At 37.7% G+C, this 25,888-nt stretch overlaps 1 protein-coding gene across 6 annotated transcripts in view; it reads right to left on the bottom strand.

Moving 5' to 3' along the window:
• Positions 1-8,421: 8,421 nt before the first annotated feature.
• TMEM117 (transmembrane protein 117) overlaps positions 8,422-25,888 on the bottom strand; it is a 548,703-nt gene continuing 531,236 nt past the window's right edge. For all 6 annotated transcript variants that reach the window (XM_509012.8, XM_016923597.4, XM_063785727.1 and 3 more), the window contains 2 exons: positions 21,449-21,578; positions 8,422-10,155 (listed from right to left, as the gene is read on the bottom strand). In XM_509012.8, coding sequence (XP_509012.2) covers positions 9,509-10,155; positions 21,449-21,578 — 777 coding nt within the window. In that variant the 3' untranslated portion in view covers positions 8,422-9,508. The remainder of the gene's footprint in view (positions 10,156-21,448; positions 21,579-25,888) is intronic.

The following is a 25,888-nucleotide window of genomic DNA, read 5'->3' on the forward strand; positions in this document are numbered from 1 at the left end:
ATGTCCAGATTTATTTGTTTTCAGGCTTGGATGATGATACATATTTAAGTCCTTAGGTTTAAAAAAAAACCAAACCAAAACAAACAAAAAAAACCAACCACCCACAAAAATCCCTCTACTCTGTCCTTCAGAAAGGACAACAGGGTATGGGGCTGGCGTAGGGTGGAGTAGAAAAACAGCTTACACTCACTGCCTTTAGATAAGAGGTAACTGATGGTAAAATGCCAAGCAGGCAGAAAGAGGGGCCGTAAGACACTTCTTGTCTAACGTTTTGCCCTCCCCCCACTGTTATCACTCTGTGTAGAATCCTGGCTGGCAAGGCTGGCTTGGATGGATACTGACGCTTAGACCTCACACTATTGATTTGCTTAGGGCTAGGTGCCAGGCTTCTCTTCCAGCCCATAAACAACTAATCAAATTAATGGATGCTGCTGCTGGTTCTCATCAAATGCCATTAAAATATAACTCTTTCATGAATAATTCTAAACATTGACTCAAAGCAATTGATTACAAGAACTATGTATTTCAAATGGGAGGAATAATTGATGTTTTCAACATGTAAATAAGCTTCTAGGGAGTTCTGAGAGTACAAAAGTTATAAAAGTACAGCTATAATCACAGTTCGTCTGAGTTTTAGAGCTTCCGACTTGTGTTTATTTTCCAGTTGTGGCTTTCAGAGAGCAACATGTAAAATGCAAACCTGTTTCATCATCTCAATTTCATTCTGTCTGGTCCTGCCTGTAAACTTACTAAGTGCTATGGGTCTGCACTTAGAGATATGAACTGTAGAAAAACATAAAGAATGGGGACATTATATTTCCTTTCTTTTAAAAGACTGGCATCTCAAGATACAGAGTCAGTCATCACATAACTGCCTTCCCATCAATCACAGTCAATTCACTCATGAAAAGCTCTAGTAGAAGAAGAAACTGAAGAGTCAGGTGAGGATATTGCACTCTTGTTTCAGAAATTAGTGCGGGGGACTTCTAGCTGCCCCCTCTGACTGGCTGCTCTTTGTTTTAACTCTCTCATGCTTTGTCCTGGTTTGCTCTCACTCCCTACCGTGGGCCTCCCTTACTTGATAGTTTTGTTCAAGTTTTTCTGGCTCAACTGGGATACTTGCTTTAAATTGGATTTTTTAAATTTTCTATTCTTACCCCTCATTTCCCATATTGAATGTAAGAAATAATCCTGCCTCCCTCTTAACTGAAAGGATTTGACTGGCAGAGTCATGGAGTCCTCTATCATGGAGAGGATCAGATAATTTGAGAATATTATGCTACACAAATGAGTCAATTCTTTTTCTTTTCTTTCTTTTTTTTTTTTTTTTGGAGTCTCACTCTGTTGCCCAGGCTGGAGTGCAAAGGCACAATCTTGGCTCACTGCAACCTCCGCCTCCCTGGTTCAAGTGATTCTCCTGCCTCAGCCTCCTGAGTATCTGGGATTACAGGTGCCCGCCACCACACCAGGCTAATTTTTATATTTTTAGTAGAGACAGAGTTTCACCATGTTGGCTAGGCTGGTCTCGAACTCCTGACCTTAAGTGATCTGCCTGCCTCGGCATCCCAAATTGCTGGGATTACAGGCTTGAGCCACCGCACCCGGCCTAAATAAATCAATTCTAAGTACATTATTTCACTTAATATGTAGTTATTCAGTCAAATTTTATTGAGTCAGAAACTATAAAGCTAATTAATGTATAATTAATTCCTCCCCCCCACACCAAGTCATCATTATAGGCAGGATCAAAATGTTTATAATCTAATAGGAGACACAGATATATAAACATATAGTGGAAGAAATGCTAAAGATACTATAATAGATAAAAGGTAGGTCATATAGGAACACAATAGAGGGGCAGTACATTTTATTTTGGAAGATGAAGAAAGACTTAATAAAAGAGATGATATTTGAATTGGTCTTGCTGGTTATGGTGGAAAAGCAGATTCCAAACAGAAGACACTGAGCAAAAGCAGAGTTGAGTGGTACAAGTGATGCAAAGGAGAGCTGTCAGTAGTTCAACATGGCTGCAGGGTTAGAAGTCACTGGACAGGGGAGAGAAAACCAGAGAAGCTGGCATACAGTCTTGAGTGCCAGGCAGTAATATGCATTTTATTAGTGGTTCTCAAATTGATGTTTGTAAGAGAATCACCTACGGAACTTTAAAAACTCAGCTCAGCTCTAGCTCCATCCCAAACGCACTGAATGTACTTCCAAGTGTGAGACATGGCTGGGCATATTTTGCAAATGCTCTTCTGACCAGAAACTCCCGAAACTTGTTCCATGTCCTTTTTGGGCATAGAGCTGAACAGCATTTCCTAGCATTCCTTGCAGCTAGGCAGAGGCTGTAACTGAGTTCTGGCCAATGGAATGCAAGAAGTGATACATGCCACTTCCAAGTCTATTCCTGAAAATTCTTACAGCATCTTCCTCACCTGCTCTCCTTCATCACCAGCCTGCTGAATATGCTGAAGACTGTAAGACCCTAGAAAGTCAAAGAACCTCTTGCTGAAACATGTCTGAGTCCCTGAGTCATTGTATGTAAGGCTACCCAGTGAACACCCAGTTCAGTGGCCATATGAGCAAGGAATTGATTTTTATTGTGTTAAGCCAGTGGGATTTTGGACTTGTACACAATACTTTTGAAAACCACTGCTGGGCAATAACTGGCCACTGAAAGTGTGAAGTGTTACAATCGGATTTACACTTCAGAAATATTATTCTGGTACAAGTGTGGAGAATAGATAGCACTGGAAAAGGTGAGAGCCAGGAAGACCAATTAAGATTAATTGCAGTCATCTTCGGAATAGAATATGAGATTGCAGCATGGCAGTAGTGATAATGATGGGGAATAGGATAGTGGACCAATTATAGGAGACAGAAGTAAATAAAATCTATTCATTTTGGAGACCATTTGGATATGTAAATGACAGAGCCTCTGAGTTTTCTACTGTATTTGAAGTTCAACATGTTGTGCTTCAAATGCAAAAACATTATAATTTGTTCAAATATAATTTTATAGTAATTTCATGGTTATCAAGCTTGAAGAGTAATTGTTAGAGTTATCTTTCCTGATATGGCCATTGCTCTTCGTCTCATCTTACACATTTTGTTTCAGTCAAGAGTAACTGTTTTTAAATGCAGATATTTTCTAGTGTGGTTTGGTTGAAGTCAACTGCTATCCAGATAAAATGATGTATTCAAAGCAAATAAGTCTATATGGTGAATGGAAAACCCTGACACTGTTTTAAAATTTTATTCTACAAAGCACTGTGGCTTGGCTGAAGTGTTGCCCTGATTCCACAGGCTGCCAAGGTGAGCTTTCTAAAAGGCAAGGCTAGAGTGACATCCCAATTCAGAAGTGGCTACCTCAACTGCATCCAAATACAGCTGGAAGATCCTAAAGTGCAGGGGCTCAGGTGCATGTGTCAGCTTTCTTTAAATGCTGAAGACACAAGCACTTTCACTTCAGGATTTATGAAAGGTGGTGGATTACTGGCAAGATGAGAGTGTCCTGATAAGAGAAGCTAGTAAAGAAATCATAAAAAGAAGGAAATAATTTAGAACTCTAGAGCCTAGGAAACCTTGAGGAATAAGTTTGGCCCAGCAGCTCCAAGGGATTATGACCATTGATTTCAGACAATATAGCTGCTTGCTTTAAACTAAGGGATCTGAACTTCTGTTACAAGTGAAAAGGGATTACATTGCAGCTTGTAGAGTTCAAAGCAACCAACAGGGACAGAAAATTGGGAGCAAATGGCCTAACCATGTTTAATGGCAGCATCAACTTGGAAGAAGCCGAGGGGGTTCTGTCGAAAGCTGGGCACTAGAGGGGACTGGAGCCCATGCCTGTCATATTCACCTCACATCTGCATGACTTGTTGCAGCTACCTGCATGCTTTCACATATATACAGTCTTCTTTGGTCCTCTTCAAAACCCTGTGAAGAATTTCCATTCCAGGGATGAGAATAGGGCTCATCACGTCAAGGGAAACATCTTCATGGCCAGTCTTGATACCTGGATAAGGATTCTTAAAAATAATAAATTTGGAGTCATCATTTCAAAATATGGTTTTCAAAATATGGTTGTCTCTAGAGCCCATATTCAAATTATGCTTCCTAGAACTGGCCATTAGCTAATCTTTTTTTCCCTTGTTTTAATATTCATAACTACCAGTTCTTCCTCTAACATTCTCCTGGGGATGTGTTCAAAACATGCAGAGCTCCAGTCTCCCTTCCCCAAAGAAAGTGAAATGACAAAAGAAACAAATTCCAGTGCTAGGAATTGCATTGAGACAAATCTGTGTTGTGGTTTTAAAAATGTAGCTTAAATCAAAACACGGGGCAATGAACTGACTGCGTTTGCCATTTAATTTGACCTTATCTGTTTCAATCATATGCTTTAAATTGTAAATTATATCCAGGAAGCTATTAAAAATTAATATTTAACTTAGATTCTTGAGCGGTAAGAATTGCTAGAAGTTAAGCATATTTATGGCTTTACAACCATTTCCCAGGTTATCCTTACCAAAGATCCCATTTGATACAGATACTCTGGTTTTGATGGGTGTTTATAGATGTTTGTGATGGAAAACTGGAGTCAGACAAGCCTGAATTCCAATCTTGACTTTGCATTTGGCTAGCTTTCAGTCCTTGGGCAAGTCAAAAAAACCTCTCTAAGCCTGAGGTTCACCATCTGTATAGTGAAATTAACCCTACTTAGCTTCAATTGTTAAGGTTAATGTGAGTATTGAATGGAATATTTATTTTCACATAGAAAATATTCAAAATGGTGGTATCATTAATATGAGAATTAAGCAAAGATCTGGATAGGGTGAAAAAGTTTATTAGAGCAAGGAGTATCTATAAATTTGTTTTGTTACTGTGATTCTCAATTATAAATTATCGTGGTCTTTCTCAGTTATGTAAGTCCTTAAAAAGCCCAATAGTACAGTTGGTATTAAGGAATTTAGACCTTAGGAGAGCTTATGTTGGAAGTAGATATATAAACCTGTGAAATATATGTTTTATATTCACTAAAATAATTGATACCTCACACTAAATTAAAATATTATCAGTAGTAGTTTATACATATTAAATTAGTAATACTTTCCAATTTTGTTTCTCATTAAATTTTTTCAGAATCTCTCTCTAGGAGAAAGTACCTGGAAGATATTTTCATTTACAGGATATCAGCTTTTATATGCTGATAATATGCTTACAAGCCAAATTTGCCCTGATGTTTGTTCTTCCATCAAGGATGTTCCAGTCTCTCTAAATTGATGTGATTTTTCTTTCTCTTCTCATGTTGCCTACTGTAGTTTCTTTCACAGTAACATTTCTCCCCTCCCAGGTCTCATCATGCTCCCTGGGGCAGACTTAGAGTAAGTTCAATGCTAGAATGTTTAAGAAGCCGCATGTTCTCACTCATAGGTGGGAATTGAACAATGAGAACACATGGACACAGGAAGGGGAACATCACACCCCGGGGCCTGTCGTGGGGGAGGGGGAGGGGGGAGGGATAGCATTAGGAGATATGCCTAATGTTAAATGATGAGTTAATGGGTGCAGCACACCAACATGGCACATGTATACATATGTAACTAACCTGCACATTGTGCACATGTACCCTAAAACTTAAAGTATAATAATAAAAAAAAAAAGCCAGCTAACCAGCAAAACAACCAACCAACCAACCAGCCTTTTATGTAATACCCTCAGTCAGCTATGTTGAACATAACTTTTGAGTCCTCTACACAACACATAAGAGTACTAGCCTAATGAGAATTTTATGGTAAAGTTCCTTTCATAGAGGCTTCTATTCTCTCCCTGCAGTTTTAAAGCCTGTTTAAAGTAAAATTGCTGTTTTTATTTCTAAGATTTCATTGCTGAAACCTCCACTTGTTCTCCACCATCTGCCTAACCTTCTCTTTTCATTATAAATCCACCTCTTTTTCTAGTTTCTTCAACAAGAGTGACTTGTGAGTTATAAATACTACATCTAAACTTCCCTAGTTGTTCAAGTAAGACAGTTCTAGGCCAGTCTAAATGGAAGCAACCCAAACGTTTCTGAGCTTGACTCTGTTACCTATATTTATACTCACTAATTACAACTCTATGCACACAAACATGTTTAAACGTCTAAATGGGGATAAATGAGGAAAGTGCCAGTTTATCTGCTGCAGAATTAATTGAGTTGCTCTTGCTGTCTTAAAGGTACAGGCTGGCTAATAGGTCAGAGTTGGGTTCTGAGGGACAAAGCTCGAAGAAATCAGGCCAGATAGAGTAGTGAGCCAAGTCAGTCTCAGAGGGAAAAACCAATATAAGCATAATACCCTACTTGTAGCTGCCTAAGCATGAGTTGAAATTTAAAATAAGGGTTAGTTCAGAGTGAAGGCAGATGAGAAACAATGGCAGGGTACTGAGGTCTTAGCTGAATGTCAGATAATCCAGTTGGCCTCCTGAATTATCAGTTATAGAGACAATTAGGATTTATTAGCATTGTCTTTCTCATATTTCATATTGGGCTGTGTTGGTGACCCATGGGGAAGCCAAATAATGTGATAAAATTGCTTACGGAGCCCAGTGGTGAGCTGCCATGTATTGACTCCCTCCTTCAAATCTGAATGCCTGTGTTGGACTTCTTTCCACCATACTGTCAGCCAGTGGTGCAGTGTTTTTGGACATTACTTGTGTGAAATCTGATACTACAAAAATAAAAAAAAAATTGTACCTGGTTGACTCTTAGGGCAGATGGAGAAGAAATAATTCTTAACATTTTAAATAGAATTTGCTGGTGATCTCAGCTATGCTAAAAGATAAGGTAACATAAGTAGCTACCATGGGGAGAAAATGGGGTAACTAATTATGATTATACAATACAAATAGACATGTGGTGATGAGATTTATGTCTAAGTGTATATTATCAGGCACAAATTCATAGTGTTTATTTAATTTTCCATTTAAACTACTAATGAAGTACTTTATAAATGTAGGATACTAAAATTATGTCAAATTAGTTCAAATTCTGCACTATGTGGAAGAAAGTACTGTAATTACTGAACAGTAGAAATATAATTGTTTATAGTACTTAAGCATCACTGCAATTAAGACATCACATTTGTTAAGCTTTCTTTAGAATCTGTGCTTAGTAATTTTTTAAATCCTTTTTTTTTAACCTCAATTTCTGAGATTGCTACACATCTCTTTTTAAAATGTCCTTAATAGTTTAAAAGTTTTGGTATTCAAAAAGCTCTGTAGAGTCTCAGTCTATTGGTATGACTCAGGATTCAAGACTGAATGTGAATGGATTTAATTTTTACTTTATTTCATTTTAGTATCTTTACTTGGTATAAATGCAATACCCAAAAGAGGCAGCAAAAGAAGAAACTAGATCCATATGTAGGTAAGAAAAGGTCACTATCAGTATATACAATTCAACAGTGGAAGCCTTAGAAGGCTGAAGTCTTGTTTGACTATTAAAATGTCCTTGGAAATTATTCCATTTGTTACTAAATTTATGAAAATTTAAATATATATTTTCATTTTTTTAATAGTTTTTCTAGCTAATCCCTAGAAACACATAAACATGTTGTTCTAGGTTTGTTATTTTTTTTCTGTCTTACTTCTGCTAATTAGATTTTCTCATTAAAACATTTTCCATTAATACCCATGTAAAAATTCTCAAATAATATTTTTATAAGACATGCATATTGATAATAAACATCTACTTTCTAAATCAACTTCTTTCATCATTCTATAAGACAATGACTTTCAGAATAAATAAAAATGTGGTACTAGGTGTTATTATTTACATGTCCCAGAGCTAAAAGTTGAATGTTCTAGGCTGCCAAAACTTAGTAATAGCTAGTGTTGCCACCTTACATAACATGGTAAGTTCCTTTAGATAGTATGGGCAATGGGTTACTATAGTGAGCTTGATCTCTGCATTTGTGTGTGTGTGTGTGTGTGTGTGTGTGTCAGATATGTTTATGATTCTAAGTAGCACCATGCATGGCTATTAAAGGTAAAAGTAACAGCAGGGGCATGGTTCCAAATGCTTAGTAAAGATGTTTATTAAAGCTGGCTCTCAAGTGACAGATAAATGCATAGTTCTATTATGCATGCTAAATTCAGTATGCTGCAAGCTTAAAAGTAGATAGGTCAAAACAAGAGAGACTTAAAAAATCATAAAGAAAAAATGCAGCTATGTCAGTGTGTGACAGGAAAATAATTTTTCCTTAAAAGTGATCTCCCTCACCCCCTCAAGAAACGTAACCACAATTTATGGAACAAAATTGAAAGCAAGTTGGCAGTGTGCCTTTTCTTAACTTGCCTGGCATCAAGCTTTAAAAACCCCATGTAAATGGACTTTTCTTAAGCCAAGATACAATTAAACAAAAAACTACATCACATAATCACTGCTGTATAATTCTTATTTATTAATGTGCAATATTTAGTTCTTAAAAAACAAAAACAAAAAACACACACGCAAAACAAGACATTAAACAAATTCTTTCATGCACGGCTTCTCTACCTGACAAGGTTCCGCTGCATGATTTTTTGAGGAGTTCCCTTGCTCAGGGTTGGCATATGTTTTTCAATTTTCACTATCCAGAGCCATATTTGCAGAAAGATATACGAATATTGTAAATGGTGGGATGTGCTGCTCTCATATGATGAAAACTTCAGTTCCTTGGTTGTCTGGGGCTTTGTGTAAATGCCAATAAATTTGAGAGTTCGCCCAACTGTGTGTCTTAACCTTTGTTCCCAAAGGTGAAGGGCAGGATTTTTAATCAAGTAGCAATTTATCTTTAATTAGGAAAACATAATTAGGTATTATCACCTAATTTCAATTACTGGTGGGAGAAAGTCACATTTCATGAGTAGTGACCCATGTTGGGTTATAGAGCTCCTATTACTGAATTTTGCATCTGTATTTATATTTGGCAGACAGCCAATAAAAATTAAAAGGTGATCACCATGTTTCTCTGCAGTCCAGTTGTCAAAGTCACCAACTCTTGCTGCTGAATAAGAAACCAAGAGATACTTCCTGAGTCACATTTAGCTATTTCTGTTTTCTGCTCAGACATCAAGTGTAGATCAAAATAGTTGTATACAAAACGCCCATGTGAAATAGGTTAGGTAACTGTTCCACACTTCATTTCTGGTACAGTTAAAAACAGTTTAATGTCTCAAGGCACCACTATGGTTGAACATCAGATACATGGGTCATCAGCTAATCTTCTACTATGCTGTAAAGTCAGTAATAGCTTGTGCAATTGTGAAAAGCAATCTCTAGAGGACTGTTAAGTATACAGTAGGCACGTGTATTATAATACAAATAGAAAACAATGAATCCTAGAAAAAGCATGTTGAGCACCGTTGTGGCATTGTTCATATTTTTACCTAACACTACGTAAACCTTACATATACAAAAGGAAAGACTAAATTTTTAAAGTTACACTCAAGGTTGCTTTTTGTGCTATCTCCAAGTCTATCTCTGAGTCTAGTTCGTAGGTGTACTTTTAGAAGTCGTTGGGTCTTGATCAGCTTCTGTTGCACTAGTAGATTCGTTCAACTGTGAGCTCAAGTTTTCCGAGGTTAGGTGGGAAGACTTGTAGACGATCTCATTGAAGTCAGACCTGATGCAAACCAAAGAAGGGTCATTCAAGGGGTCTTCTACTGAAGCCTGGGTGTTTTCTCGAGTGATTCCCATGTCTTTGCTATGTTCTGATGGAGATTTTCTTTTCATGCGAGTGTAAGTTTTGTCTTGATTCTCCATGCGTGGTTCATTTTTCAAAAATCGTCCAAAGAACCAAATAAAGAATCCAAACCACACAAAGGCTATCAGGCTTGGAACAAAGGCCAGACACTTGACATCAAGACTGGCTCCTATGAACCTGCTGTGTAAGAACATGTCTCCCTCAACATATGTTTTATTAGTCCGAGGGTTAGTGTGATTGGACCTCCATTCCCAGGATAGCTTGGTTCTGTTCAAATCTTTTAAACTTTCTGAGTCTTTCACTGTATATATCTTCTGCCCTGGGCCGATATATTGCCCATATTCATGAGGTTTATAAAATATTTGGTTCTTCCACATATTAAGATCCAAAATCAAGACGAGGAAGATAATTCCATAGTTAAACCATTTGCCTGCATTAAAAAAGAAATACTGCATTAATCAAAGGGCCATAAAATTGCAATAAGGTTTTCTACAATAAAATGAGGATAATGGTATAATAACATCAATTGTTAATGTTTCAGACTGGTTAACAATTAATTTTTTGAGAGTGCTGTGCTGCCATTAAGTGAATTGGCAAAGGGAATTTACTAAATGGATTCTGGGCATATGAAAACACAACTGTAGGTCCCTGAGCCAGTAATTTATGGCATTTATACTAACAAGATTAAGTCTCCTTGTTTTACAGGCACCACAGCTATACTCAAATTTGGTTCCATGTAGGTTATCCTCTAGAACATTTCAATTAATGTGAAAAAACAAAGTCTAATGAAATTCTTAGAAAAGTTCAATGTATGATTGAACATCTCTTACAGTTTTATAATTATGTCTGGGCAAGAAATAAATCATTTTGCAATGCAAGCACAGCAGTATATCAAATTAATTCATATTGCTGTTTGTAGGTGACCTGTTGATTAAACCATTAGTTGATGTGATTCAGATCAATAATCCTTGAGCATTCATTTCAAGACTTTAAAAATAATTACATCAAATTCTCATTGAACAAAATGCATTTATCAGACATAAATGTAACCATACCTTATGAACTGCTTGAAAAGATATATTTGAAGAGATTGCAACTATTATTTCTTTTTTCAATATTTAAAATCTTATATAAATACAATATTTAATGATCTGTTATCAAATGATATTTTTACATTTGCAAATGGAAAGAATGTGGGAAAACTTTTCAGGTATACTAGAAAACTTTTCAGGTATACTAGAGTCCATTATAATTTTTATTATGATTTCTACAAATGGACAAAAGGTGAAAAAACTTTCGAGTGATACTAGATTCCATTATAATTTTTTATTATAAATTATTGCAAATATCATGTATATTATAATAATACAGTAATACCTGCCTCATAGGTTTGCTGTAGCAAGTTAGGGGACGTATGTACCAGGTTCCAGAAGCTTTAGTTATAAAAATTTTATGTATTATGCCAAAACTTTTTTCTTTTGTATTTGAAGTAACATTATTTAACGTTATTGTTACTGCTTCATATGATTATGTATTTGGCAATATACAGTCTAACAAAATATCTAGCTACATAAAAATACAAAAGACATAACTGCGAGGGGTTTAGGAAAGTATTTTATCATCATAATTACATATTTTATTAAAGTTCCTATTATATGTAAGGCTAAATACTTTTAATACTGGCTCCAAAATTACTAGCTGTGTGATCTTGAGCCAGTTGTTAAACACTCCAAAGCCCAGTTTCTTTACATGCAGAAAATAATAGTATTTATTAAAGTTGTCAGAATTTCATGCGATTACTAGATGCTAAGGACAGTGCCTGGTACATAATAGGGGCCCAGTAATTGCTATAATTATCATCACGAAAGCCTTGCCTAAACCATGATAATTTTTTTATTTGCATGAGAAGGTGCAACTTGCTCCTCTATGAAGAGAGCTTACCTAAACTATATGAAGGGAAATAGTAACTGCTTGTCCTGACATTGTTCAGCTATATAGAGTTTATAATATTTGAAATGAAAACTCTTGCCTGAATGATTTTTTTGGGCATACCCAACTGGAAAGTAATTTTGAACATTGGGAATGTTGTCTCAGATATGATAAAATATCTATAGTGTCTGGTGCTGTTAAGTTCAAACCACTCATGAGATCTTCAAAACTAAACCAGGTTCATATTAAAGATCAACCATAACAGACTCCGTGTAGAACACACTGGTAGATGCTGAAGACATATGTCTCTGCCTTTCAGAAAGGATTTCATCATCTTGTTAGGGGAACAGGACAGAGATCAACAGATAAATAGTGAGAGGCTACATCTGGAGGTGCCAAATGAGTGATACAAACCATAAATGCTGTAAATATTGAGGAAATGGAAAAAAAACGGAAGGATACTTTCTGCAGGAAAGATTTTGAGGACGGAACAATTCATGTGGTCCTTGAAGAACAAGCAGGACAGAAAACAGTTTGGAAAATGTTGTGTTTTTATTTTCGTTTATACTTTCAGTATGTTGTAGATAGAACAGCATATATAAAAAGATGAGATAACATGGAAGAAAGAGGCTGAGGGGAGAGAAAAGGAAAAGAATGGAGATTATTGTAGAAAAAGGCAGGAAAGGGATGAGAAACAGGAGAAATGAAAAAGTTCAGAGATTCTTATCCAGTATTAAGGAGACACTAATCTGTAGATTCCATGACAGAAAGCAAGTTGAAGGAGGGGCTTTGGGTTCTCCTCTGTTGTCGGAGCTTTATATTTATTCTCTTGCTGTAAACTGTACATGTTACAAAGCCAGACCAGATGGTGGGGGAAGAGGTCCTTGTGCTTGTATGACTGATCACCATCTCCTTATAAAATTTTTATTTTCCTTTTGAGACAGTGTCTCACTCTGTTGCAAGGCTGGAGCACAGTGGTGCAATTATAGCTCACTGCAGCTTTGAACTCCTAGACAAAACAATCCTCCTGCCTCAGCCTCCCAAGTAGCTAGAACTACAAGCTCAAGTCACCATACCTGGCTCCCACTACTTTCTTGACTCCCAAAGGTTTCTTTCTCCCAAAGAACTTTTCCAGCACTATTCAATTATTTTTCTACCAAGTGAATAGTGCTGGGTCAGTTTGACCACTAAACTTGCACACCCAAGGATCACTTTTTATTATTTCTCATGTGTCCTGATGTCTGAACATTTAGATGGGGTGGAGAAGGAGCAAATTAAAACTGTATGGCCTAACATCAGTTAACGGATATCATCACCTACTCCAACACATCTTTACTGGTTTGTAAAAGGGAGCACCATGGCAACAAAGCTGCAGGCTGGAAATCAGCAGATGGGCATCTCATCCCAACACTGAACTTAAAGCATATGACCTTGGGTAACCTGTTTAACCTCTCTAGACCACGGTTATTCTATTTTCAAATTGAGAAAACTGAACTAGATGCCTTCCAGTTCCATAATTCTGCCCTTCTACCCCAAATCTGTCTACTTATTGGTCGTGTATAGAATCCAATTTTTTATTCTGTGAAATGGAGAATAATACCAGTGTAACTACCTCAAAGGATTATTTGTGAGGATAAAATGAGATGTTGTGTTGGAACATTCTGTGAAATATATTGTTTGCCAAAAATGTAGGGTGGTATTATTTCTCCAATTTATTTCTCTACTCCTTCAATCTAGACAATATAGGATCTTGGTGATGGAATAGAGGGAGAGAAGGACACATAAGGATTGTAACAAAGATATATCCTAAAAGTGATCACATTATCTAATTTTTCTGTTGGAATAAAACAGTATGCATTACTAAATACCAACAATAATAGGAAGATGACATGGGACCAGTTATCCAAGAGGACTCAGTGTGTGGCTCTATGTAAATATGCTTTGTAAATCAGCATATTTAACATGTTAAAAATCCTTGGCAATTAGTAGTTTGTCTACTGCTTGAAGTAGTATTGGCCCTGAGGAAAGACCTTTTATATCTATGAATTTTGAGGCTAAAAAACAGGGGATCGTGTCCCTACCTCTCCCCCACAGAAGAGAGGCCATGTGGGGGTGGGGAAGTGCAGAGGGGAAGGGATGCAGTGAGCCAGGCTGCCTATTCATATCACATTTCCCTTCTTCTCCCTCCTGCGGATGCAGCAGTGTCCTTCTCTCACTCAGCTGAAACTTGAAGCTGCTAAAATGGTAGAAAAAATGGCCCTTTTTATTATTTTTGTTTGTTTGTTTGTTTCTGCCCATCTGACATGACCTCTAGTTCATTTATCTGTTTACAGAGGAAGGATGTTCATCTTTCTCTGTCATCCATCTTTCCATTTTTCCCACACACTGTGTCGTTACCTTGGTAACGCTTTCTCCTCCTTAAAAAATTCCTTTTGCCCTATCAGATGTGGCAAAGCAGAAGGTGAAGTCAGGCAGGGCAACCCAACCCCTGTGTTCTTGTCTATAAAGTGAGGGAGTTGAGCTAGATAATCCTTAAGATTTCTTCCCAGCCCTAAAAGTTTCTTTGATGAGTCTGTGAAATAAACATTGCCTAAATCTTAGTGTTTTATGCTAGGCCAGGAAATCTCAACATTAGAGCAAAGAAGATGGAATATACAATTTTAGAAGGAGAAAGGTTTTCTGAAAAAAAATTGTATCTTCTGAGAAACAGTGTTTACCATAAAAAATAACTTTTGAGTCCCTGAAATGACCCAGATAGAAAGGATTTAAGACAAAAAAGAACAGAATAGAAAGTGCTTCTATAGCCATTTTCCCAAGTGTGTTGTTGTGAATATACAATCGACAGTAACTAGAGGGTTGGTATTTCAGCATTAATCATATGAGAGCTTTTGCATTTTCCCCTGTTGTTTCAACTACATAGCATAATGTAAATCAGCAAGGAGGTAGGGTAAGAATCCATACATTCTTTCTATTAATCTCCTTGTTGAAATACTTCACTATCTCCTCTAATGAGAAATCACTGCGTGGTGTTGGTGGGATTACCTCTTTTTTGGTTTTTGGGCTTTTAATGAATCTTACCGGTTGTCAGAGATGATATTATAATGAAAATTTTATCTTTTTACTTTGTGGGAGTTTACAGAATCTGAGGATAGATCATTTTAAAAGGATTCTTCATTAAATATCACCCTCACTTAAAAAGCAAATGACAACAATTTGAGGGAAAGTGTTATTTTTTTCAACTAAGGAAAAAGACTATAAGGTACTGATAATTCCACCATATAATGAACTTTTCATGACTGAAATATGCAAATATAATATTTTTAATCTTTTACTCTTCAGAGGTGCCAGTTAGCATTGTGGTTGAGCTGTGCTGTGGGCCCCTCTCTACCACATGGGTGTGATTACTTGGCCAGACTTTGACATCTAGTGCAGGTGTATGGATGTGCAGTTACGCTCCCCAAAGTCATTCAGCAACCATCATGGGACAGCACAAAACCATGGCCTTGAAGAAGATGAATTTTGGATAAGTAAAAGAAATATGCAATTTGCTGTATCAGTCTTCTTGGCCATCCATCCTAATCTTCCCTCATTCCAGATGTGAGCAGTAAAAACAGGGCTCACGAGTTAGCATCTCTTCATGTCTCTCCCTAGGCAATTTAGGGATATCTAGAAACCACATTAAGTGCTTGGGTCATGAGGAGGCCATTTTGTAAACTGAAAATATTTACTTATTAATTTATGAAGTAGTCATAATTATTTGAGTTATCAAAGTACCTTCTTAAGACTTAAAAACAAACTGATACAACTTCTCAAAGTGCCTCTCTTGTCATTGTTACTTCCTAAGTGGGAGACTATTTCTTAGGAAGCAATCCAATGTGATGAGTACAGGTAGGAACATGTGATCATAAGCATAGAAAGAAGAAGACAAGTGGTTATACTGAATTAGATGACCATTAAACTATGACTTTCTTGAGATTGGGAACTGTGTCATGTTCATTTCTGTGTTCTCCAGATACCAACTAGTTTTTGACACATATTAACTCAGAAAAATATCTGTTAACCAACTTGTAAACTCTGAGACAATGTGCCCAGAAAAATACGAAAAGAGAAGTTTTAGCATTTCAAATAAAATGCATGTATCATAATTATCTGATGAATTCCACGATATAGCTAAAATTGGACATAATCTGAAAAACTGTGAAAAGCAAAATGTTCATGTTTCAAGGATTATGAATAATTATATATTTCGAGTCCTTCCTCTGGCTCTGAAGACAATTCCTAAAGGGCATGTAAGTTTTATTACAAAGGTGCTCATGTATGTACAAATGAAGACAGGATACCTCAGGGTGGGCAGGGCAGAAACTCAGGGCCAGCAAGAACTGACAGGCCATGGGCAAAATGATGGCCCTGAAGAAGATGAGTTTTGGACAAATAAAAGGAATTGCTGCTTTATATAGAAGTAAACATAGTTAACTCTTAAGAGCTGAAAATGAAAATTGCTTGAGGAAAGGTTTGGAAAAATTCACAACAACTGAGAGCGGAGCAAGAGGTCTTTGTGTACTTTGGATAAATTCATGATCTTCGGGGACTTTCTTTGTATACAGGATGCAACACATTTCCTTATAACAAGTCCCTTGCTAATTTTTCCAGACAGAACATTCTGCTGGAGGAACCACTGGACGTCCCCTCCCCAGCCTTCTCATGGCCTGATTCACACAGGAGAGCTCTTTAAAAAAAACAGTCTCTGGGAGCTCATTTGCTAGAAATCATGCACCTATGAAAATAAAATCCTTCATTTTTACTCATTATTTTCCACATTCTCACCATTGTAAAACACCTGTACCCTCACACAACACAGGAAACTGAAATAGAACAGACACTACACAGGCTTGTTTACTTCTACATGTTCCAGTTTTGCCGAAAGGGTTCCCGTGGGCATCATCGTGCCAACAGTGTGAATTCTTTTCTCAAGGCTGCACAGGCCTTCCTTCTGGCCTTTTGCCCAACCCCCTCCTAATTTACTCAGATGATGGCCACCAATGGGACACTTCCTTTGTCTGGCTGCGATGACAGATGGCAGAGCTTCCACCGGGATTGGCATTAATAGGACTCGGAGGAGCTTCCGAGACTGAATTGAGAGGCCATTCCTCTCTCACCTCCAGAGATTTAGTACATCGCATTTTCAATCCATCTATGCACTTACCTTACAGGTAAAGGGGAAGAGGGCAGAGAAGATCATTATACAGTTGCTTTTAGGGTTTACTTTTAGGAGGAGAACAATGAACTTGGGCTAAAAGTACCAGTGTGACTTAATCACTAACCATTTATTCCCTTTGTTACTGAAGTCCATAGTCTAAGAAAAAATATATTTTAAAACACTCTTGGATAGAAATGATTTATTTTTATAAGCTGTAGCCCAGCTTATAAAATGAAAGCTCATACATACTGCAGCAAGCCATCTGTCAAGGGGGATCCAGATGAGCTAAACAGATGCAACAATTCAAGTTATTTCTGACATGCATAAATAAAACTAGCTTGGAATCAGGATTAAAAAAATACTCAAATCCTATATGCTTTTAAAATGTCAATGGGAACTCATCAGTGTCATAACCCTCTACATACAGAGTATTTCATTGGGAAAGAGAATTTTGCATTCTTAGCTTTCTCCTTTTTAAGGACTCACGACAGCAGATAACAGTAGAAAACTCAGAATAGTGGGTAAGTGGCAAGAGGGCACCCTCTCAAGCTACCCAACATTTCTGAATTAAATAGGAAAGACAATCTCTGGCCAGATGAAAGGAAAAGTTTTAAGTAAAAAACAGTGAAAGCTTACTGAATGCTTACTACATGGCAGGCAGCGTCATAAGTGCCTTACATATATTAATTTAATTCTCACAACGACCCTATGGGATAAGTATTATTACTGTGCCCATTAAATAGACGAGAAACTGAGTCTCTGAAAGGCTAAGGAACTCGATGAGGACCACACCACCAGTAAGTAGCAAAGCTAGAGCCCATGTATCCAACCTCTTTGCTCCATTGCTTCACTGTGTGCTGGATGTCTTTTCTACATCATAGGGACATGGTAGATTGGGGCCAAGTGGAGTCAACTTTTGACTCAGGAGACCCTTCATGGTCCTTGTCCAGGCTCTTCTAGTGCAGAACAAACAAAGCAGATAAAGCAAAAGAGGGAGCCATCTGGGGTTCTACAGGTTCCCTTCCCATCCCTGGCTCCAGCTTCCTCTGTGGTCACTCAGACCAGCACCTTTCCCCAATCATAGTCTCCTCTGCTGGCCCCAGCTCTAAAATTTCAGCTCCTAGGAGGATTCTACCATGTGCCTTTCTCCCTGGTCATCCCACTGCTATTGAATTTGCATTCTACCCCTTGGCTTTTGATTTTAACAGTTGCATATGAAAACAAATTAAAGCTGAGATAAGAGGAATTCTAACTATAGAAAATGTCTCTCAGCAGCAGCATGTCTCAAAGAGCAGTCCTCTGCCAGCCAGCAGACGTATCACTTGCCATGCTTGACAGAAGGGTGGATTCCAAGTCTGCTGCATACCTCAGGCATCAGATTCTGGAGGTGTGGCTAATGCAGCTGTCTTTTAAATAAGTTCTCCAGGTGATTCCAATACACATTAACGTTTGTCATCCCCTGACGGATCTAGAGGGTTTTATGCTTAATAACCCCAGTGGTGACACTGTATTTAGTTATCAAGGAAAGCACTGAAGTCTCCATAAAAAAAGTACCAGGGCTCAGAGGAGCTGATCAGCAAGCTAGAATTTGTAGTTCACATGGAAATTTGTAGGCTGCTAACTATTGAGAATATTGAAATGGAGCATGTAGCACAGTATTTTGGAAATTTTACCTAGTTTTCCACAGAAACAATTGTCTTACAAATGTAGTCAGGTAAAGTAAAAAGCCCTTCACAGATGACTAGATGCTACTCTGGGGTGGCCTCAGCAATCTCTTCAGCCAATTAACAAAACAGAGAGAGTAAAAGAAACAGAACAAAAGCAAGAGAGAAAAGCTCAGACTGCTTCAACCTCCAAACCTGTGCCATTTTCCCAGGTATTTTTATCATGGCTATGTGGATGCATGTGAACAAACTGGGTTTATCACAAATTGGATTTAATTTGTTTATGGTGGAACCCTTCACTCCAAAGTCCTCACCTACCCTATTTTAGCTTATTTTTTGAGACAGGATCTGGCTCTGTTGCCCAGGCTGGAGTGCAGTGGTGCCATCATGGCTCACTGCAGCCTTGACCTCCTGGGCTCAAGAAATCCTCCCACCTCAGCCTCCCAAGTGGCTAGGACCACAGGTGTGTGCCATCATGCCAAACTAACTTCCTTCCTTCCCTCCCTCCTCTTTCTTCCTTTCTTTCTATTTTTTGTTAGAGATGAGTTTCCCTATGTTGCCCAGGATGTCTCAAACCCCTGAGTTCAAGTGATCCTCCTGCCTTGGCCTCCCAAAGTGCCAGGACTATAGGTGTGAGCCACCACGTTCAGCCCCTTATTTTATTAATATTTTGAATGTAAGCTCCAGAATCCTCAAAAGCCTTTTTGGCAAGTCCAGACACCCAATTGTTTGCATGACACATTTCAGGGAGACGCTCTGATCTCATCTGTCATCTCTCAATCAGAAAGGAGACATCCCCAATTATCAACATCACTTGGGAGAGCTTTCCCGAAGTTCGATTCTCTGGCCCTCACCCAGACCTACTGGATCAAAACATTAGTAATGAAACCCAACAATCTGTGTATTTATAAAGTTCCCTGATGACTTGGCCATCACCATCATATGGCAAACACTGCACCAAAGCCTTAATTACAATACATTACCACCTTCGGGCAAACCAGATTAACATGTAGTCTCTGCTATAAAAGTTGAACTAGTCTTTCATCCTTTTAGGTTTTCAGAAAATAATTCTTGGTGGGAAAAGGGTTTTAGTTCAAATGGAAGTCATGTATCTGCTTCTATCTAAATGCACAGTAGGCTTTACCTCAAAGTTAATAACACTGAAGCTTTAGGGACTCTGCATGCATAGCCCCCTTCCGAGGCACTGAATATAATTTTGAGATGTAATTTTATATTCATCTTCTTAAACAGAGTATTCCACATTGTGTAAACTCTGGACACCACAAATCTGAAATCTGTACCATCTATAAATGACAATGTAAATGATAAAGTTATACAAAATAATCCTAAATTAAATATTTTTAGCAGCTCATTTTTTTTCTTACCAATAGGCTCTCCATTTTTTTTTCCTTTTTTAACCTGAAGTTCTGTACTCAAGCAGGATATTTTTGACAAGGCATTCTGATAGTCAGAGACAATATTAGTGTAATGATGGCCTGGGACAAGAGCTGGTAGCAAGAACAGATGGTCTACGCAAAAGCCCCCCCCAAAGGGATATGATGATGCCATGTGTGTGATAGCTGTTTTAGAAGTCCAAGAGGGTAGCATGCTGCAGAGATTAAGTGGGTACTCTGAAACCAGACTATGTGACCTGAACTCAAATTGATTGATTTACCCAGTGAATTTAATAGATGGGCCTCATTCATTTTGAATAGGAAAAGAAACCTGCTGCATCTTCCCTATTCATGAGCTCATTCTCCAATTTAGGAAGGTCGCCTCATGCTTAAAGCAAAAAACAGCCTCCTAGCTGGGAAGCAAAGGTTTTTTGCAGTACTCAGATGTTAATGTTTTCTGGGCTCAGACTATTTTTATTTGGCAGCACAGACGGTAGTGTAAGCACAGATTTCTTCAGCAGATTTTATTATAGCAGGTGTGGGATCCTAGGCCATTGTCCTTAAAACAGACACACACTCATTACCTGCATTTGAACAGCTTTGGAACTAATGCCATCCTTTATCTGTGATCATTCAGCTGTCTGCCTCTTGTCATAAAGAAAGAGAGATATAAAACGTAGCTCCGGGAAGCCCTTTTTAGATGAGAATGACTGATATGTCATGAAAGGATATTACAATAAATCATATTTTAGCCATTTCAAAAGCAGAAAATATCTGAAAATAAAATAATCTGAAGATCCACAAGAGAATCACTTAAGACGAACCTGAGCTTTGCCACAGAAGTAGGTTTTCAGAAAATCAAATGAGAAGTGGCCTAACTCCCTAAAGGCATATGTTCTGATTGGGGCTCTAGGATACCATTGTTTTAATTTCAGCAACAAACGAAGAACAAGAGCATAAAGAATATAACATTGAAAATAGATACTGAGTTCTATGTGGTGGAAAATAAACCCATCCAATGAACAAGATCAAGGTAGAGTGGCATATGGAGTATGTCAGAAATGACTCTCCACAGCAAAGATTTGTCTTCCCTCTTTGATAATCCTATACTAGAATACCAGATCTGACACCAGAAGTGGCTGCTCAGCTAAGGACTACATTTCCTTGCTCTCCCTGACTCTAAGTAGGGCTATGTACCAGTTATCATCAATGGAACATGAGGAAAGGTGACATATTTCTTTTCCAAGCCCAAGAGATTAAGGAACAGACAAGCCTTCTTAATCACTTTCCCCATTCTCTGTATTTCCATCTGCCTGCTGGATGCTAACACTGAAATTGTCAAAGCCACCAGTAACTTAAGTCCCAGAATGATAGTACAGAGCCCCTTGTTGATCTGAAAACTACCTTGCACTGTTAAGTGAATGAGAAATAACATTGTATTTATGCCTCTCAAATATTATGGCTTGCTTTTTACAGCAACTAGCATTACCCTAACTAATGTACGAAGATAATCAAATTGTGTTCAAGGATATAACACACCTGTTATGTGAATACGATATTCCTCCTTGAAGATTTTCTGGAAGAAAGGAATCTTGAACTGCATGTGAGGGGTGTGCAAACCAGGGAGATTTACATCAACATCTCCCATGAAATGTGGGAATTCCCAGTCCTGTCAGAGAAAATAAAATAAAAACATTTGTGATTCGTTTCATTCCTAAGCAGCAAAACACCAAAAATTGACTTTTTATAAGCACTTATTTTAAAATCATTTAAATGCAGCCAGCTGTTGGATACATCAGTTTCATTCTGTGATGGTTATTTTATGTACATTAGGTAGCAGTATGCATTCAAAATCAAAATTAAGTCATAACTTATATCTTCAGATTTTCTTTTTAATGTGGTAATAAGAAACCAATACAGAATTGATTTGCATCTACACATGTTTATCTCTTTCATTCTGGAGAACTGCACTTAAATGTTTTCAGGAAGGAAGTGATCCGTATTTAATAAATATGGGGTAAATTTGTTAAATTTTGTTTCATGACTTTTAAAAAGTATGAACCTTATAGCATGTTTTCTGTAAGAAGACAAAGTAAAGAGGATCTGATTCACTTAATCAAGTTCTTTGATTTGTATCAAGTGACTTTTATTAATCATGTCTGCTGGCAACCATCCGGAATGTAAAAATGACAGGCTCCTGTCCTGCTCTCTTGCAATTCAGCATCAGTTTGAGCCAAATAATGGAAGACCTGACATGGTAGCATAAGAGATCAACAGTGAATTAATTTCCAAATTGTCATTAGTTATTTCCTGGTTGTCAAGGCAAAACTGGGTGGGCCAACACTCCTTCTCTGAAGGAAGGGAAACAGATGCAAATGAGGATATTTTTAGGTGTCTCATCTCCTCTTGGTTTTCAGATAGAGGCACCAAAGTAAAGTTCAAAACTAGCATGTGAAGAAAGAATACACAAAACTTGAAGAAACATTTGAGATAGATCCATAGACATTAGTATACACATTTTCACTTGTAACACCTAAATAATCACCAAATAATCAGTCCTATATTTAGTTAATATTCTTTAAAGAATTTGAATATGAAAAAGTCAGAAACAAAATATTAATTTGAGATTTTGATCTATTACATCAATATAAAGAAATTAAGTCTATTTGAGATTTTTATATATGCAGCTGAGAGGGATGTGCTAGTAACATAGTGCCTAAACTTTTTAGAGGTTTCCATGTCTATTCCACTGTCCTCTCTGTTGGGAGTTCTGGTTAAGAGAGAATGGGCCTTGAAGAAGACAATATGTGAGTGGCAGTAACGAGGAAAGCCTGCAATGTCTACCAGTTTCCGGATCTATGGATCATTTCAAGCTGCTAAAAAGAAATAAATATACAAGAAGTAAAACAGAACGATGCAACATTATCCCTTTCTATCAGGGTACATGTAAATCTCTTGTTGGTCTCACCTCCACTTGTCTTTCAGACATCAGCAGCAAATAGACAGGTAATTTGGGAGGTTCATAAAACCCAACGCACTAGAGCTGAATTAATTTGGCACATTTTGATCTAAAATATTATGACTTAAGATGCATTAAAGGAGGTAGAAGATGCAGAAGATGCATCGGTGATAACACATGTGAACTACTGCTGAGGTTAACGTGCATTTGCCTTTTATTTTCCACTAATGCCACCTTTGTTCTTTCTATGTTGCTTGGAAGACGTTTGCAATAATAATAATAATAATAATAATAATAATAATAATAGACATTGAATTTAGTATTTTGCTAAAATATAACTCATGAAAAATTATGCTTGACAAAGAAAATGACTGATAACCAGAATATCTTTCACTTGCCCTGGATAAATGACACGAAGCATTATCAATAGAGCACTTCTCTTTTTATTTCTGGGTTTAAGGAGGAGAAGATTTCTTGGTAGTAATTGGGCAAGTGTATTCAGAACCGGCTTCTTTTTAGAAAGACACTTTTGAATGCTCCCATTTAGCTTTTCCTTCAATGAAACTAAAGTTTTCTATTGGGTATGAAATTGGTTTTAGTTTGAAAGCAATCTCTAGAGATTTCTTGTAGACTGTGATCAAAATCTCATACACACACACACACACACACACACACACACACACACACACACACACACAAATAGTTCCTTGATTATTTCCCACCTGTACTTTCACAGAGAAAGATAAGTTATGGAAATGAAGGGTAAAGGAAAGAGGGGGAAGAACAAGTCTTAGTTTTTATCTGGAAGATTACTTTACTTTTTTGTCTTTTTTTAAAGAAAGGGCTCAGAGAAGGTAGTTTGGGCCTGAGGGTGTGAAGTGTGACAGAAGCAGCTGGTGCCATGTAAGAATTTTTTAAAAGATAAATAAAATAGATGATGACTCATTCATAAAGTCTTTCATATCCATCCTTTCTATTTTACTTTTTGTAATCAAGATTTTGTTTTTCCAAACCTCTTTTACTTAATCTCTTAAAGCCTTGCCTCCATTCTCTCTCTCTACTACTCTGATTTTTACATTTCAATTCCTACTCTAGATATCTCTTCAGACTCATCATTCTTGAGTGAGTGTAAACTCTGGCCTAATTTGACTTGGAGCAGAAAATAATGATAATTGCTAATGTTTTGCAGAACATGTGGTGCTCATTTAATAGAAAATGGACATCCTGGCCAGGCGTGTTGGCTCACCCCAGTAATCCCAGCACTTTGGGAGACAGAGGCAGGCAGATTACCTGAGATCAGGAGTTTGAGACCAGCCTGGCTAACATGGTGAAACCCCATCTCTACCAAAAATACAAAAATTAGCCAGGTGTGGAGGCATGTGCCTAAAATCCCAGCTACTCTGGAGGCTGAGGCAGGAGAATTGCTTGAACCCGGGAGACGGAGGTTGTAGTGAGCCGAGATTGCACCACTGTACTCCAGCCTGGGTGACAGAGCAAGACTCCATCTCAAAAAAAAAAAAAAAAAAAAAAAGGAAATGGACATCCTAGGCTGGTGAAACCTCAGGTATTTAAAGGAGGTAGAAAGCAGAGAGAGCGGGGACGGTATTCTGAATCTATCTAGGTTCCAGTCTCTTCATCTATAAATTGGTGTTGAATATGTCAGCCTCACAAGCTCCCTGGGAGGATGAGATAACATTAGCACATTACTGGAGACAGAGGTGAAAGACAGGTGAATGTTCAACAAAAATGGTTTATTTCCTGGCATAATTTCAAGGTCAAGTTTATCCTGACAGTGAAGCAAAGGAAGTGGATAGGTATGTTTCCAGGAGGGTCACACATTGGCTGTTTCAAGGTCCAGGAGAAAAAGGAAGAAAGTCGTGTTCTCCTTTCTGCCCTTATCCATTGCAGAGCACTGGCCCCCTGGGGCCTTTGCCCAGGACTTGGGCCAGAGCACAGTCCTCCCAGAGGGTGCCTGGAACAGGGCTGTTGAGAAGGGCACCTCCCTCAGAGACATGTAAGCATTAGTTTCATGAAGACAGAAGAACAGGAGCTTACTGGTTTCTTGTGCAATGTGGGTCACACTGTGTGTGAAAGACTTTAACAGTGTGAGGGAGACACTGCTGCTATGCAGGTGGGAGGGAGAGCCAGCAACATGTGTAACTGATGGCAGAGGAAATCTGTGGACATTTGGGTTATAAATTATGGAGTGCCTGCAACGTTCTATTATAATCCTAGGCTGTATATTCCTGTATATACTTATATACAAAACCATCCTACTTGCTATTATTAGCCCATTTTTTATTGAAGTATAATTGACAAATAAAAATTACATATATTTAAGATCACAATGTGATGTCTTGATATATGCATACATTATAAAATGATAACCACAATCAAGCTAATTAACACGTCCACCTGCAGATGTGAACATCTGCCTCAGGAAAGTTGTCACTTGTCCAAAGTGACATAGGTGCCATGCAGCAGAGCTGAGGTTTTATCTGGCTCCAAAGAATACATACTTTCTGCTAGGTCATGCTGCCTTTAACTATGGAAAGTGACATCATTTCCTGCTTTTAATTCAGAACTGGAATTATTTTTACCTGCTCTATGTTTTCTAATTGAGAATCACTGAAGGCAGTCATCACCAAAAGCCAGTTCCATGAGAGGCTTTAAACTATTTTCTTTCTTTCTTTTTTTTTTTTTCATCACAGGGATGTCATTTGATTCATACTATCCGGATGTAAACAAGAAGACCAACTTTAACATTTTCTTCAAGAAACAACTGCCCCAGGGATAGTTGGCTTCTAATCAGACTCTGATGAGTGGAGAGATTTGACTAATGGGTGATTCATAGCAAACACTGAGATTCTCCTGGCATCATAACTATGGATGTATAGCCAGTTTTATATACAGATTGTATAGAAGTGTTATGAGAGTCATGGCTTTCTTTCCTTCTACATAAATGTAAAATATATATTTTGAACACAAGATAAAAATGTTGAATTAAGGGAATGACGAGG

This window comes from Pan troglodytes, chromosome 10 (assembly GCF_028858775.2).
Source record: "Pan troglodytes isolate AG18354 chromosome 10, NHGRI_mPanTro3-v2.0_pri, whole genome shotgun sequence".
NCBI lineage: Eukaryota > Metazoa > Chordata > Mammalia > Primates > Hominidae > Pan > Pan troglodytes.